The following is a 16,786-nucleotide window of genomic DNA, read 5'->3' as shown; positions in this document are numbered from 1 at the left end:
AAGTACTAAGTTCGGTATTTTTGTGAAAGACACTTTCTAGTAGGACCTCTCTACGCTACTCACATTTTGTGCGGCCGTCACAACGTCGAGATTGTATTGTTATGAGGTGTCCGGCACAGTTACTAAGCAAGGAACTGTGACGTCATTCCTACTGTGACGCCAAACACAAGCAAAAGTGATGCACACTCGGGTCTGCTCGGGTCTACTCGGGTCTGCTCGGCATATTCCGCTAACGAAGTCAGGTGTATCAGTGAATGAATGCTATATCACAATATTACTCGAAATAGGGGGCTCTTATTAGAATATTATTTTGGTGAAAAACAACAGAGTTGAAAGATGGTAAATTTCGTAGTTTATGCTGACAGCCTGAAATGTTTATATACGACAGATATATTTTTTCCAGAATTTAATTTCCCATAATTAAGAATGCATATAACATACGTATTATACACGAATAAATAAGTCATGTGTACATTGATCAATCGGAAGGGGTGCTAATTGGGATTTTCACTAGCCAATATATTAGAAAATATCGCCATGGGCGCTTATTAGAGCGGGGCGCTTATTACGTCGAATAGGGTAGTTGATCAGATATAGAACATACATATGTGTATATTTCGGCGTACCTTTTCACGGATGTCAGTTTCGACGTATGTTGCTGTACAATATAATGTTTCTCCTTGACCATTTGGGGCACATCTAACACCCTACAATCTATTTACCTACAATTACCTTTGACCCCTCGTTCCTCAGTTGCATGGGCTATTTGGACCCTATTCACATACATGTATTATGAACTCGTAAAGATCTGGGGTAGAATAGATCTTCAGCAACCCATGCTTGCCGTAAAAGCCCTCTTTGCTTGTCGTAAGAGGCGACTAACGGGATCGGTTGGTGAGACTCGCTGACTTGGTTGATGCATGTCATCGTATCCCACTTGCGTGGATCGACGCTTGCGATGTCAATCACTTGATTGTCTGGTCTAGACTCGATTATTTACAGAACGCAGTCATTTGGCTGGAATATTGCTGAGTGCGGCGTTAAACAACAAACAAAACACAGCAGTGAAGACCAAGAGTGAGTGAGTGAGTTAAGAGTTAACGTCGCATCGGCATTATTTCAGCCATATAGAGAATGAAGACCAAGAAGGGGTTTCCAGGGCGTCAGTGTGGGTAATGGAATCTGAGACTCCAGGATCACCCAGATACTTACAATAGTCAGAGCCCTACACTATAGAGAAACCCGCCATCTGAACGCTTGATGACATGTGCTGCTAACTGAAAAACACTTCACACTCACACAAGCTTGTACAGAAATTACACCCTGTGATAACTTGACCATGTTTGATTTTTGTGGTCAGGTGAGGTGAAATGGGGTTAACGTCGCGTCCAAGATTATTGCACTTATCTAGCGACGTGCATATACGTGTGTGTGTTTGTGTGGCCCACTCAGACACAGTATACTGACTCCGAGCCGACCAGTCCTTGTTTTAGCCCCTTAATGCCGAGCGCCAGACAGGGTAACAATAAGTCCCATCCTTCCGCTCTCCGGGCGGACGCTCTACATCTAGACCACGGAGGCGGTCGATTTTTGTGGCCCGCTTGGTGTGGGAGGATGTCCCGAAGTGATGCAGGTATCCGACGTTTACCACTTAGGTGAAACCCACGAGCACGGGTATCGCAAACCTGGAAACATAATCGACCCAACCGGGGTTTCTGGTGTGTCCAAGGGACGTAACTCTGCACAACGAATTGCGGCGCCTTCGACGACTGGGAGTGTGTGTGTGACTCTGTGAGTTAATTCTTAACGTCACATCGGCAATATTTAAGCCATATCGTGACGAGAAGTTATACATTAAGAATACATATATTTAGATTATATTGATGCACAGTAAAATAACTAGAACATAACAGATTAATATTTCAAACTAACATACAAACTTAAAAAGATGTCGCTATACGTAACAATACAAAATAAAAATGGGCTATAGATCCCCACCAGCTGAAGGTAGATCACCATGCTAGGGCCTTTAGAACTTTTACAGTACCTTTGCTACCTGCATGGACCCCAGCCGGATTTACATTATCCCTTCAGGTGTTGGCAATTATTGTCACATTTAGCCAAAGTTAAATTAAAACATATTCTACGATTAAAAATGTGGCAGAGAAAAATTACTTCGAGTGACGTGATCTTACATACCCGCTCTGGGGTTACAATCATTTTCTACTACTTCAACCCCCATCAAGGGTACACCCACTAACAATCCAAGTTCACTAATTTCCTTCTACCAAGTCTAAAAAGATCATTTATCAATTACAAAACATATGTTTCAAAATTTATTTAATAATTCTATGTCTTTAAAAAAAATATATAATTAAATGGGAATTAATGACAGTTGATGATGTGAAATATTTATCCCTTGGGATGGCAAAATCAACACAGTCAAGCAGGACATGCTCGACCGTGATTCTCTCATCACAAGGGATGCAAAATAGAGGATCCTCACCTGTCACTAAATATTCATGAGTGAGTGAGTATGGTTTTACGCCGCTTTCAGCAATATTCTAGCAATATCACGGCGGGGGACACCAGAAATGGGCTTCACACATTGTACCCATATCGGGAAGCGAACCCGGGTCTTCGGCGTGACGAGCGAACCACTCTAACCACTAGGCTACCCGACCGCCCCCTAAAATATTCATGAGTGTATCTGCTGTGGCCAATACGACATCGCCGTACAATGACCTCTTCAAATCTGGACTGACAACCCAAGTAGGTGTAACCGATGGTTGGTTTAATTTGATGTAATGTATTGATACCTACTTGGGTGTCCCACTTCTTTTGCATTAGATCACGGATTTAACATCTGATCACAGGTGATAATCGCTGTATGGAATTAGAAGTGGTGTCAAAGATTTGTTGAGTGCTGCTTTAGCTGCAGCATCGGCCATTGTGTTACCAACGATTCAAACATGGCTGGATAACCTACAAGAGAGTTTGTCGTGTTGGCCTGTAGCAAGGTTATTATGTAATTCATTGACGTCGAGTAAAACTGGATGCTGACACGAATTATTTTTAATAGCCTGAAGAATAATGAATTGCTGGTGATTAGACTGCTTGATAAATTCTAGAGCTGTTAAAATGGCCTTTGATTGGGCTGTAAAAATGGAAGAGTTACCTGGTAATCTGGTTGATAGAGTTTTGGATCCAACGACATCATCCTTGGATCCATCTGTAAATATTGATTTATAAGTATCGTGTGTATTTCTTAACTGATTATATTCTTGTTGGCACTTTAATCGATTTGTTTCTGATTTCTTTAGTTTGGTCAATGACAGGTCTACTTGTGGCTTTACTAATTGCCAAGGAGGAGAAGACAGCAACCGGAAATGAGATATAGTGTCAAGTTCAATGTTAGCAGCAGAGATAAAAGGTTTAATTCTTATTCCAAGAGGCGAAAAAAGAGATGACTTTTTACTGTACAAGCTTTCAGGGGATTAAACACACAATTGTATGCAGGATTGGACTCACTGGAATGTAACTTTGTGATATACTGTATAGATAATGTAATACGGCGTTGTTTAAGTGATGGCTCATCGGCGTCAACGTACAGACTGTCAATGGGAGAGATGCCAGACAAAGCCTGAGACATTGATGATGTATTGGATCGAGTACTTAAAGGCTACTTTTCCAAGCTCCACCATAGATGATGGAGCTATGATCGAGTTTAGACTGGACAAGTGATCTATATAAGTGAAGGAGGGTTGACTGGTCCCCTCCGCACATGGAATTAGAAACTACTTTAAGTAAATCTGGTGCCTTCAGATATTAAGCTTTCAGATATTTATTATGTGGTAAGAAAGTAAGAGGGTGATAAAAATTAATCCTAAAAAATTTAACTTCTTTTACAACTTTAATTGGAGTTCCAGCCAGATGTAATTCTGGGTCCCTATGAGGTTTATATTTTCGACGGAAATGAATGCAATTTGTTTCAGATTTAGAAAGCTAAAAACCTTCCGCTCTGCCCAATCATTGAATGAGTGAGTGAGTTGGGTTTAACACCGCTTTTAACAGTATTCCAGTTATATCACGACGTGTCAGCTTAATGTGGGAGGAAGGCCCGAAGTGATGTAGGTCTCAGACGTTTACCACTTCGGTGAAACCAACGAGCACGAGTATGGTGCTGACAAACCTAGAAACATAATCGGGGCGAACCGGGATTCGAACCCACAATCATAGGTTTCAGGCGTGCCCAAGGGACACCAGAAATGGGCTTCACACATTGTACCTATGCCGGAAATCAAACCCGGGTCTTCGGCGTGACGAGCGAACGCTTTAACCACTAGGCTACCCGATCGCCTCTATAATTTGATGAGGATGAATGTTAAGCCAAGGTTTATCCCAATGTTTCCTATATCAGATTTAGCAGTTAATAAAGGTGTCACATCCTAAGACGGTGAACACTAGACTTAGAACCTTTATCTTTAATCCTTTGCACCATATTCCAAACCTTAGACATAGGTGTTCTGGAATTTATCTTCGAAACATAGCTTCGCCATGATTGGCGTTTGTTCTGTTTAAACGTACGACGAGCTTTTGCGTTTAATATTTTTGGAGTGATGATAACCCCGAAAAATCAAAACAATAAACTATTGAAACAAGTTCAAACTTTTAATGTATCGAATAGTATAAACTCAAAACCACAGTCACGTAACATGTTAAGTGCCTCTTGCACGTGAAACACAACATTTACATCGTTTGGGTGCGTTTTGGCGCACTGTTTTACTGTTGCATTTTTGCACACAGTCCTTCTGTCCTTCCGCCCTGATGGACTAAAGTCTATCAAATACAGTACTTTTCACTGTTCTTTTCACAGTTCTTTGCACAAACTTGATCCTTGAATGCTTTATCTTTGAAACCCGATCTTCGGTCTTTCGAGTCTTCTTCTGAGTCGTTCCATTCCAGTGGGCTGGTGTTCTTTACAGATCTGGTTAGTACAGTCCCACCAACGCTTACATCAACGACCCGAACGTGACCGTCAGCTCCAGGGTAAGTCTTTATGATTGTTCCAAGCTTCCAGTGTCTTCCCTTTTTCTTGCAAATCTCGACCTGGTCTGTTCCACTTTTTCGCTCGTGCCAAAAATGCCCATTTTCTGATTTCTTCTCCGCCAGAGATGATCCTGAATTTGGACATTTGGCTGATAATGTTTGGTTTGTTCCCATGACATGATTTCCTGCTTCATGGTAGTGCTTAACAATGAGTTTGGTTACTCAATTATGTCGTGGCAGTATAACTGGGAATCTTGCTCCAAAGAAAGACATTCAGCATGTCTTAACCGACCATTTACTCTCAGGAATCCCTGGTCATCAATTACATCAGTATATATGCATTATGCACATTGTCATCATGACCAGTGAAGATCTGTGGTAGAGTAGGTCTTCAGCTTGCTTGCCGTAACAGGCGACTATGCTTGCCGTAACAGGCGACTATGCTTGCCGTAACAGGCGACTATGCTTGTTTTTAGAGGCGACTAACCAGATCGGGTGCCCAGGCTCGCGGACTTGGTTGATCAATGTCATCGTATCCCAGTTGCCTCGTGATGTCTGGTCCAGACTCGATTATGTACAGACGACCGTCATATAGCTGAGTATTGCTGAGTGCGGTGTTAACTAACAAACACACAAATATTGTCATTGTTTTGGCTCCCACAGTTAGTGAATAGTCTTGTATTTGTCCACAAATATTGTCATTGTTTTGTATCCCACAGTTAGTGAATAGTCTTGTATTTGTCCACCAATATTGTCATCTTCAAGTTTGTCTGACATTCTTCTGGCATGCAACACATCAAAAGGCCATTGTGAATAACTGATCTGACAACATCCTGTTAGGCCTCTTAAATACAGTTTCAGTATGTTTAGTTGCGCCTCCAAATCAGATCAGTGCCATTTTCTCTCAGTGGCGTTTTAGCTATAACACCACATATGGAGCTATGCCATCCCTTGCACGATCTCACCAGGAACCATAGATGATGGGAGTGTGAGTGAGTGAGAGAGTTGGGTTTAACCCCACTTTTAACAGTTATATCACGACGTGTCAGCTTAATGTGGGAGGAAAGCCCGAAGTGATGAAGGTCTCAGACGTTTACCACTTCGGTGAAACCCACGAGCACACGGGTATGGTGCTGACAAACCTAGAAACATAATCGGGGTGAACCGAGATTCCAACCCCCAATCATAGGTGTCTGGCGTGCCCAAGGAACGCAACTCTGCACAGCGAATCGCATCGCCTTGGGAGAACACAGACTAGTTCCTTGATTTTCACAAGGTGATTAATGGATTAGAGTGAGTGAGTGAGTTTGGTTTTACGCCGCTTTTAGCAATATTCCAGCAATATCACAGTGGGGGACACCAGAAATGGGCTTCACACATTTTACCCATTTCGGGAATCGAACCTGGGTCTTCAGCGTGACAGGGGAATGCTTTAACAAGGCTAACCGACCGCCCCGATTAATGGATTAGAGGCTGTGTCTATCCCTGCTACTGCCTGGAGGCCATTTCACACCAATATCAACATATGCAGAATAAAACCCTGGCCTTGGTCTGAGCTGTTTGAGCACTAACCACTGTGCTAAACAACCTGAACATTTAACAGAAGAGAGACAAGAATTATATCTAAAATTTATTCTCTATCAACAAGCAATACATCACGGGTTACATATACCATACAAACAACAAAATGTGGTAAAATTACAGACACTGACTGCAAAGACGGAAATAAATAGAACAGGAGGAGAAAGTCAGAAAAGCAGGAGAGCATAAATGTTTACAAAATATCTAAAAAGTGTAGAAACGTAAGTAGGAGATCTGGCAGCCATGCAAAATGAATCTGAAGGTCAACAGCCACAGAAACATGTATACAGCATTTGGTTTAAATCTAAATGAACCTTGTAGTCCACAATTCTTAGAATCATGCATACCTTATTGACTACAAAATCGTGAAATGATAAATATCCTGAGTCAAGGTCATCCTGATAACCATACCAGCCCTGAATGAGGACATTTATCATTCCTGGTGATTCATTAAGACTATCCAGTAATAATACCTATAACAAACAGTGAAAATACAATATCGGCGGAACATTTGGCAATAAGGGGGCAAAAAAGTTCCTGAAAATCAAAAATAATTTCACTTTCGAACAGCGTCCGCATTGGAGATTCTGGACATTTGATATATGCTGATCCTATACAGGCAGATTGTTCACACAGCTTGCGTATGATCGGCATGGCAAACCCCGATCAATTCAGCCCAGCAGTATGGTAGAAAACTTTTCTTGTAAAGAATCAAAAAGAATACATATCTTTCTCATGAATACATCTTCCTACATATTACAAACTGTACACTTGGAAGAGCAACTTGAATAACCATGCAGTGACACAGAATGAAAGGAATCATCAGAATATGACCACTACAAAATAGTAAATGAGACAATGATCTCATGATTTTTATATCAATGTTGTTTCGGAAAGGGGGATGATGTGGCTTAGATGAATGCCTATTTGCTTACAGTATTTTGAAAAGTTGGAAGTTTTATCAATACAAGTTAATTGATTACATGATATTTCAAACATGCAATTATCCATTTGTTATTACATACCCTTTGAATAATAAAAACAGGCAATAACAGATGAATGCATGACGGAATCTAGAATCCGGTTGACGAGAACTTGACAATACGACATGCTGATTGTTGAAGCCAGGAGAGAGGTTGCAGCTATACCATATCTTTTAATAAAACATTAACTTCATAGCAAGCAATTTGTATCAATAAAACTTCACACACATTTACAGGGGGTAACAATTCATCATGTTTCTTGTCTTTGGACGCTAAAGCTTTGACAGAGGTGCCTGACCAGCTTTCTGAATACGATTTCTAATCAAAGGGATAAATTATTGGATACCAATTCCAACATGCATGACGCACCAAGGTCAGAGGTCAGAGGTCATAGGGATACAGCCGCCTGTATTGTGATGAGCCCTAGAAACATGGATTGTGTTGCATTGGACATTCTATTTGCAGTATAACGATTTCGTCAATCCTACATTCTCAAAAGTAAATACAATATCAAATGCAACTCCTACTCAATGTATATTTGTTGATAATATTGGCAAACACCCAAACTCTTACTCTGGCCCCTTTTTGGAAGTGTGAAGCCCAGTACCCCTTGAATAGCCTTGGTGCATCACTTGACCTTGACCTAGTTCTTTAGCTCTGAACCTAGTTCCAATACATCCAATCTGGACCTACACTACTGCTCACAACATTCTACCCCTTTCCTGCAGTACCACTGTTATACGGCTGAAGAATCACCACAATAACACCGCAACAGTCCGCAAACAGTCATAAAGTGGGAGATATTTATGAACAGTGCTGTAAATCAATAATTTTAACCCTGGACCAAGCTCAAAGCTGTTAAATGTGGGCTTCAATCATGTCAGACTTACTACCACAATTTAACTCTTGATCTTGATCCAAAGTTTTAATTTGACTTAGTACCAAACTTTCTGCCATATACCTAGCTCCAATGTCTGAACTCACGTCAAGTTCCATACTTTTAGTTTGACCTATTTCCAAAACCTGTTCCCAAGCCTTAGCTCGACCTAGTTCCATATTATGTAACTTTGGAACTAGATCGAACAACTTGCATCATCCTTGGTCCAAAAAACCCGATCTGGAGCCAGTTACATAACAGTTAAAAAACTAGGTACTACCAGTCGAAAAACCAAAATCCCTGTGAATGGTGATCATATTTAGACAAGCTGACGGAACACACCTTGGAATATGCTGTGCCTGTTGGTCCTGCCCATACCAAATATTTCATTGTGGAATGACTTCACAAACAAATATGCAAGATTTGTATTAATGAGAGGAAACCAAATGAACTCTGAGTAACGCTGCTGCAGACCATACAATCAGATCTTTGTAAACACGTTGAAACACATGCACAAATGAAGTTCAAATCATCTGCAAAATTTCATTCTGACAGAACTCAAAACAAATCTCTTGTCCTGTTTCTAACATTTTTTTGATCTTTCAGAGATGCTGTCAGGAGGGTATGGACTGATGGGATCTTATTTTGATTTCTGAAAGGTGCTGATTCCATGGAATGAACATTTTGCACACAGAAAACTCCCAAAAGGAATATGAGCATTTTGAAGGGAACTGTGTTCTTCTCCTTCGAACTCCCAACACAGGATGAAATAGAAAATATAGGATTTACATGAACAGTTAATTGCTTATTTCATCGAAGTGAAATTATCCTATCAACAGGATCTGTCCAAACACATACAAAATCTAACTTGAGAAAATTAGTGTTCGATAAGTTGTTTATTAGATTTACATTCCCAGAAGAGAAGGTCTGAGTGGCAATGACCACACCAGTGCTTTAGTGCTCAGGAGTGTTTGCATCAAACCAGACCAATGAAAACTATTTCTTAAACATTTGATCAGTACTTACCAGTGAGGAAACACTTGCCTACTTCATGCAGGATTTGTTTAATAATACAAATAGTCCTTTCTTACCATTATCGCTTCAAAATATTACACATAATTATCTCCTCAAAACCACAATCTCCTTGGTTTAGTTAGAGGTCATAGAGGCGGATCCAGGATTTTGAAAAAGTGGCATTGCGAAGTTTTTTGGCTGAGAGTGCAGGTGACACGTCAGGTGTCTAAAAATTGTGAGTGTGTGTGTGTCTGTTTGTGGCCCCCCTTCTGGATCCACCTGGTCATAGGTAAGTCAGATTCTTCTGTCAAATGTCTAAACCAAACATACCAAAAAAATACTGACTCGTCAATCTTCAATGCTGTGGAATTACCATTCAATGAACATTCAATAAATATTCATGAATTGGACTAAATGTGCTAACTTCTTGCTTCGTGTTTCATGTTCCTCACCATCTCCTGAATCTAAACATTCACCTGTTAAGCAACACGGAGATGCTATACACAGAGCCACAAGCTTACACAATATAGCTTACATTGTACACATCAAAGTCATTGCACAGAATTGTTGCCGTGACAACATGGGGGTCTCACAGGTGGGCCATCATGGTGAATCCAATATTTACTGACAGAACATGTTGGGCATTAATGTTACAAATTGTTTGCATCAAACATTCTGGTTCATATGGAAACTTAGTTTCTTTATCGAAAACACTAATGCCCCCCCCCCCCTCGGTAGACCCACATGTTTACACACAGTGACAGGAAGAGGCTGAATATCTCACCAGTTTTGACTAAGACATACTGTACATACTGGTGAGTCTACATAGTTCAGAGATTGCACTATTTCCTTATAAAACCATGCAACAGATCAGAGTACGAACATCAGACCTGTCAATCCCAAAACAATCATTTACAAGCTTTTTAATACAAAATCTTCACTGCCAAAATATGTCACAAAATGTCTCCAGAAACAAGAGATATTTTTTTTATAGAACAACGACGAATAAACCTGTTACCTCTTAAATAATCATTCTCGGCTATTTCATTCAAAGATTAATTTCTTGAACTGATAATACCAAAGATCGAAACGCACAATAAAAACCATCCCTACCAGTAAAACAAACTTTCACAAAGTCGGAAAACATTCACACAAAATTAAAATATCAAATAGAAAACAAAGTTATCCCCGAAGAAACCTCAAAGATGTACATGTAGGTGATAGCTTCGAGGAGGATGTTCCATAGTGTGAATGACAACAGTATAGTAAGTGTTGTATCAGGAGAGTACGGATCAGCTAATTCGGGCCATATATACCAATGTTCATGCACAGTATTCAAGGTGAAGGAAAATTAAAGTTAAATATGTTGCCGTGAGGACAGATCTGTGTGCCATGATTTTACCAAACTGTTATCGTGTACTATGGTCACACCTCAACACAAACCAGTGACAGTTGTGTTCATGAAGTCCATACAGTTCGGCAGTCAAACAAAATGACGATATTTGTACAAGATGTTGAATTGTTCGGACAAGTTCCCACGAGCTTGTTCTGTAGTGTCTTCCAACATGATGTGTTTCCCAAGTTGGCGCAGACGTGACAGTGTTCATGCAGACAAACGATGACAGAGTTAACGAGCGTCACAATCCACTAACACAGTGACCCCTGGTGGCAGCGAGAGGCATCGGTCACACATGAACGCACGCGTAGATTTCAACACCAAGTTGACAACAGCTCACACAAGTGACGCACAAACACGAGAGTCTGAAGAAAAAAAAGAATAATTGTCACATGTTTTGTCACATAAATATTATGTAGTGCAGAGCTAGAGATAAGCGTTTGGTAATTTGGGTATTTAACCCAGGGTTTTAATTTTGATTGGGTATCCACAAGTTTCAGAGGGTATTCCATTTTTTTTTTACCCACCTTTTTCTTGACATTTGGGTATTTAACTAAAAACCTGTTTCCTAACAATCCCTGTAAATCATTTAAAACTATGTGAATAGAAGTATACCCGTCTGTGTCTGCTTGCGGCTCCCTCTCCGGGAAGGCATTTTTCGTTAATTTCTTTTTTTATTTAATCACCAATCAGCGACTAATTAAGACACAACGTGTACATTGACTAGGCACGATCTGCTTTTCAATTGGCATCTATCAGTATGTTTGTCACAGAAGCTTTTCTCAATGTAAATGTCGATGTGTGAATTTCGTGATCGGCTGATACACAATCATGTCATCTAACAGTTGTAATATGCGCACTTGTTTTATCTAATAGTTGTTATATGGTTGTTATCATATTTCAATAGCGTATTTATAGTTTTTGTTGCGTATTTGATTTGACTGTGTATTTCAGTTTAATTTATGCGTATTTTACACAAATATGCAGCTTATCTCGAGTCCGATTCGAATGACACGACGCTCAAGATCGCTATTGTAACAGATTAACTATTGTAATACAAACAAATTTTGTGTTCTCTTACGTCTTTTGAATAGTAATGTATACATATAGTAAAGACATTGGCACATAAACGATATGTGAAGTAGGAATGCGATTTTATTCGGTACCAAGTTAAAGTAACATTGTTGGGGTCACGAAGCATGGACAACAAAAAAACGTCTGCGTCTGCGTCCGGCTATGCCCTAGGAAGCCATTTTTGGTTTACCAAACCGAGCATTTTTAATCACCAATCAACGACTAATTAAAATACAACATGTATATTGACTCAGCATGAAGTGCTTTTCAATTGGCATCTATCTGTATGTTTGTCACAGAGGCTTTTCCCAATGTAACTAACAGAAAGTCAATTTGGCGATCGGCTAATACACAATCATTTTATCTAGCAGTTGTAATATACGCAATCTCTTATCTAATAGCTGTAATATACACATAAATTATATATTAATAGCGTATTTATTGTTTCTGTTGCATATTTGATGTGCTAGGTTTTGATTTGTCAGTGTATTTCAATATATTTAATGCGTATTTTACGCAAATACGCATCATATCTCGAGCTCTGTGGTGAATGCATAAATGTTGTTTTAAGTAGCGGGCACCAATAACAAAGATTTCAGACTTACATAAGTTGGAAGTGAAAGATAAAGAACATAAAATGAGATAAAACAGGATGAGTGAATGTTGTGTTTGACTCAAGTCAGAGTCCCCCCTTTCCGTGACACACATCTTCCCGAGGCAAGGGCATTAGTGACTATAAAAGTCCACTTTCCATCCTTTTGGAACTAGGTTGGAATTTCCAGTGTTGATCATAGTGCCACGAGTGGCTATTACGAGCTATGTCCCTCCTATTGATCAATCAGATTCCATCTCTTATATCACTTGCGTCTGCTCCAAACAAAATGGCAGCGCCCAGTCAAGACCATCTGATAATTAATATAAGATCCATATTGAAATAAAAGTGCATCCAAGTGCATCAAATCACTTGAACACCTTGATTAAAAAGAGGAAACAATTTGCAAAATATCTGTTGACACCAATTTTAATTGACTTTGCATAGGCTCGTTCATGCAGCCAAAATGTAACTCCAGAATTCCAGTCAACTAAAGTTCGGTAAGGGTGGCAAAAGGACTTTTATAGTCAGTTAACTCCCTTGCCTCTGGATGACTTACGTCACACAAATCTAGTGAAATGTAAAAATTACAACCTGCATGTGCAGCAGAATCACGAAATACTGAAACTCACTTTAGCTTAGAAGAGACCACAATCTTTGAGGTTGTTCTTGATGATGACGTCCGTGACGGCGTCAAAGACAAACTGTACATTGTTCGTGTCTGTGGCACAGGTGAAGTGAGTGTAGATCTCCTTCGTGTCCTTGCGCTTGTTGAGGTTCTCAAACTGGAGCTGGATGTAGGCTGCTGCTTCCTCGTAGGTGTTGGAGCCTGCAACACAAGGTCAAGGTCAGACCAGTCAAGGTTAAGGTCAGACCAATCAAGGTCAAGGTTACACCAGTCTCCGGAAACCCAATAAGGCCTTGCAGGGGGAATTGGCTACCATTTTGGGAAACAAAAAACAACAGAAATTTCATTCAGTCTAATGCCCAATCCCATGAGCATTATTAATGTACTTCATTGTCCCCGTGATTCAGGAACAACGATTCTGGTGGCAGTCTTGGCTTGCTGTAAGTCACTCTTTCAAGACAAAAAAAACCCCTTTTTCTTAAAGGTGAGTGAGTGAGTTGGGTTTAACGCTGCTTTTAACAGTATTCCAGTTATATCACGGCATGTCAGCTTGATTTGGGAGGAAAGCCCGAAGTGATGCAGGTCTCAGACATTTACAACATTGGTGAAACCCAGGAGCACGGGTATGGTGCTGACAAACCTAGAAACATAATCGGGCGAACCGGGATTCCAACCCACAATCATAGGTTTCTGGCGTACCCAAAGGACGCAACTGTGCACAGCAAATTGCGGTGCCTTGAGGTGAGGTGAGCTGAAATGGGGTTATTGCACTTATATAGCGACGTGCATGCACGTGTGTGTGTGTGTGGCTGCTTGTACTAGTCTGGACTGATGCCGATTTATAGTGCTTCCTCACTGAGAAACCATGCCTCAGTTTAACATGAATACCCTACTCAGACACAGTATACTGACTCCGAGCCGACCAGTCCATATTTTAGCCCCTTAATGCCGAGTGCCAGACAGGGTAACAACAAGTACCATCTTTGAACGTCTTTTGGTACAACGCGGCCGGGGATCGAACCCCGGACCTTCCGCAGGCGAAAGCTCTACCACTAGACCACGGAGGCTGTCCTCTTAAAGGTGAAGTGAAATGAGGTATGATGTGGGAGTTAAGATTATGTATGTGTGAGGCTGCTTGTACTAGTCCAGACTAATGCTGGTTTATAGTGCTAAGCCTACTGAGATACTATGGAGGAGCTGTTACCTGTAAACTCGGGGAAGCAGATTGTGAGTGCCGACTTCTTGATCTTCTCCTCAAACAGATCCTTCTTGTTGAGGAAGAGGATGATTGAGGTGTCTGTGAACCACTTGTTGTTGCAGATGGAGTCGAACAGCTTCATACTCTCCATCATACGGTTCTGGGGACAAACACATGGTTCACACATTAATCTCATTTCTTTATTTCCATACTGAGCCTTCAGGACATTTATAATTACCGTATTCGATGTAATAAGCACCCAGGGTGCACTCAAAATTAGAAATAGGGGGCTCTTATTAGAATAAAATTTTGCTGAAATAAAAAAAAAAAAAAAAAAGTTGAAAAATCGTACATTTCATGATTTATGCTGACAGCCTGAAATGATACTAAAGAAAAGTCTGAGCGTATAATACACGACATATATATTTTTCCAGAGTTTAATTGCCCATAATTAAGGGTGCATATAACACAAGTTCGTATTTTACACGGATAAATTAGTCTTGTGTACATTGATCACTCGGAAGGGGTGCTAACAAGATCAATACTGTTCTGGACGTTTTTGTAATACATCTGTTTGATTCAGATACTAATCTCATGTAACCACCTATAATTACTTGTGTAAAATTCTTGTACACAGAAACACAACACATGTTCATCTTTCTGCCTCAAGGAGCTTTAGAGATGCTTCTTGGATTCTGGGGATGGGATAAATCTTGGAAAATCAGAATTGTTTCCTTGAGATGAAGCAAAATGTGAGGCATTATCTTTTAACAGAACTTTAAGAATTTTAAAGTGAAGTACAGTTAGGGTCACATCAAAGACTGCACGTGGAACACTTGGTGACTGGATTCCATCTGGCCCTGTAGGGCTGGCCAAAAAGATTGATAATCGGAATTATCATCGATGGGAAGAAATATTAACGATTATCGATATGAAAATTATGTCATCGACAATATCCCACATATACCATTGTAGTTTAAATTTCCCAAAACAGACTTGCTATTATCAATCATGTCATTTGCCAAACACGGAAAAGAACTGTTTTTGTTATGACTTTAATGTCCACAAAGTAATGTGTCACCCCTCACCAGCGGCATGAAGTGTGTTGATTTCTTTTTGACTTTTCTGCACATTTGCTCAAAGTTACTTCTCCAGTATTTATTGATAATTGATCGATATTTAGTTTGCGATTATCGATCTCTATGATATGTATGGATAGCCAGCCCTACTGCTGTTGATACTGTCTGTCATGGCCACTATGTTAATGTGTGGATACGAAACTTCCCCTCGAATACGAAACTGCCCTCTATGATTTGAGAATGACATTATGGCAGCCATCTTGGTTTTCTCTAGGCAGGTAGTTGAGTAACAACATGTTTTGTGCAGGAGGTGTTTTGTGTTGGCAGATGGACTTTGAATACAAGTGTATCTGAGTGAGTTGGGTTTAACGCCGGTTTTAACATTATTCCTGTTATATCACGGCGTGTCAGCTTAATGTGGGTGGAAAGCCTGAAGTGATGAAGGTCTCAGACGTTACCACTTCGGTGAAACCCACGAGCATGGATATGGTGCTGACAAACCTAGAAACATAATCGGGGCGAACTGGGATTCTAACCCATAATCATAGGTTTCTGGCATGCCCAAGGGACGCAACTCTGCACAGCGAATCGTGGCGCCTTAGACGACTGGGCCACCCGTGCCCCCCATTGTGTATCTGAAGAACCTGTGTCTGTCTATTTTATCATACGCACCATCTCTTGATCCTCGGCGAGAGTGAGGTCATATTCACTCATGGCTACAATGAAGATGATGGCCGTCACGCCTTCAAAACAGTGGATCCACTTTTTCCTCTCAGACCGCTGGCCACCAACGTCAAACATTCTGTACCAACACACGGAAACACTTCAGCAAAGAGATCAACAAAAAACAACCCATCCACCCTGAATACTGGAGTCCGCGAGTTGAAATTCCTCCGCAGATGCGGAAGACAACACGAGATAAATATACGCGCAAAACCTCAATAATACACATACACAAGTTTGGACAATACTTTCATACTCAAGACCACCTTTGTTTGTTTGTTGTTTAGTTTGTTGTCCAATGCCACACTTAGCAAAATGGCAGCATTTTGTGCGTGTTTGTGTGTTTATTGTGTAACTCTGCCCTCAACAGTATTCCAGCTATACGTGGCTGACTGTACCACAGATCTTCAAGGGTCTGACCCATATCAAACTTCTATCTAAGGGAGGATATCAAATAATTTGACTTTGATTTTCCCAAAATACAGAATATTCTTAATGGAAAACTGCCTGAAATATCAGAATGTCTTGCATTATGTAAGCTGACATAGAACTTGGAAAACATCACTGCTGAATTATCTCCCTTTGACCATGT

General features: G+C 40.4%; 1 protein-coding gene across 1 annotated transcript in view; it reads right to left on the bottom strand.

The window, feature by feature from the left end:
• Positions 1–6,666: 6,666 nt before the first annotated feature.
• The window catches only part of LOC139446718 (guanine nucleotide-binding protein G(i) subunit alpha), a 79,002-nt gene continuing 68,882 nt past the window's right edge, over positions 6,667–16,786 (bottom strand). The window contains exons 6-9 of the mRNA XM_071228011.1: positions 16,144–16,273; positions 14,399–14,552; positions 13,199–13,395; positions 6,667–11,265 (exon numbers count right to left, since the gene is read on the bottom strand). Of these exons, the coding sequence (XP_071084112.1) occupies positions 13,205–13,395; positions 14,399–14,552; positions 16,144–16,273 (475 nt within the window). The 3' untranslated portion in view covers positions 6,667–11,265; positions 13,199–13,204. The remainder of the gene's footprint in view (positions 11,266–13,198; positions 13,396–14,398; positions 14,553–16,143; positions 16,274–16,786) is intronic.

This window comes from Haliotis cracherodii, unplaced genomic scaffold (assembly GCF_022045235.1).
Source record: "Haliotis cracherodii isolate W230 unplaced genomic scaffold, xgHalCrac1.p SCAF_6, whole genome shotgun sequence".
Lineage (NCBI taxonomy): Eukaryota > Metazoa > Mollusca > Gastropoda > Lepetellida > Haliotidae > Haliotis > Haliotis cracherodii.
Note: the sequence above shows the minus strand (reverse complement) of the source record. Positions and strands in the feature narration are given on the sequence as shown.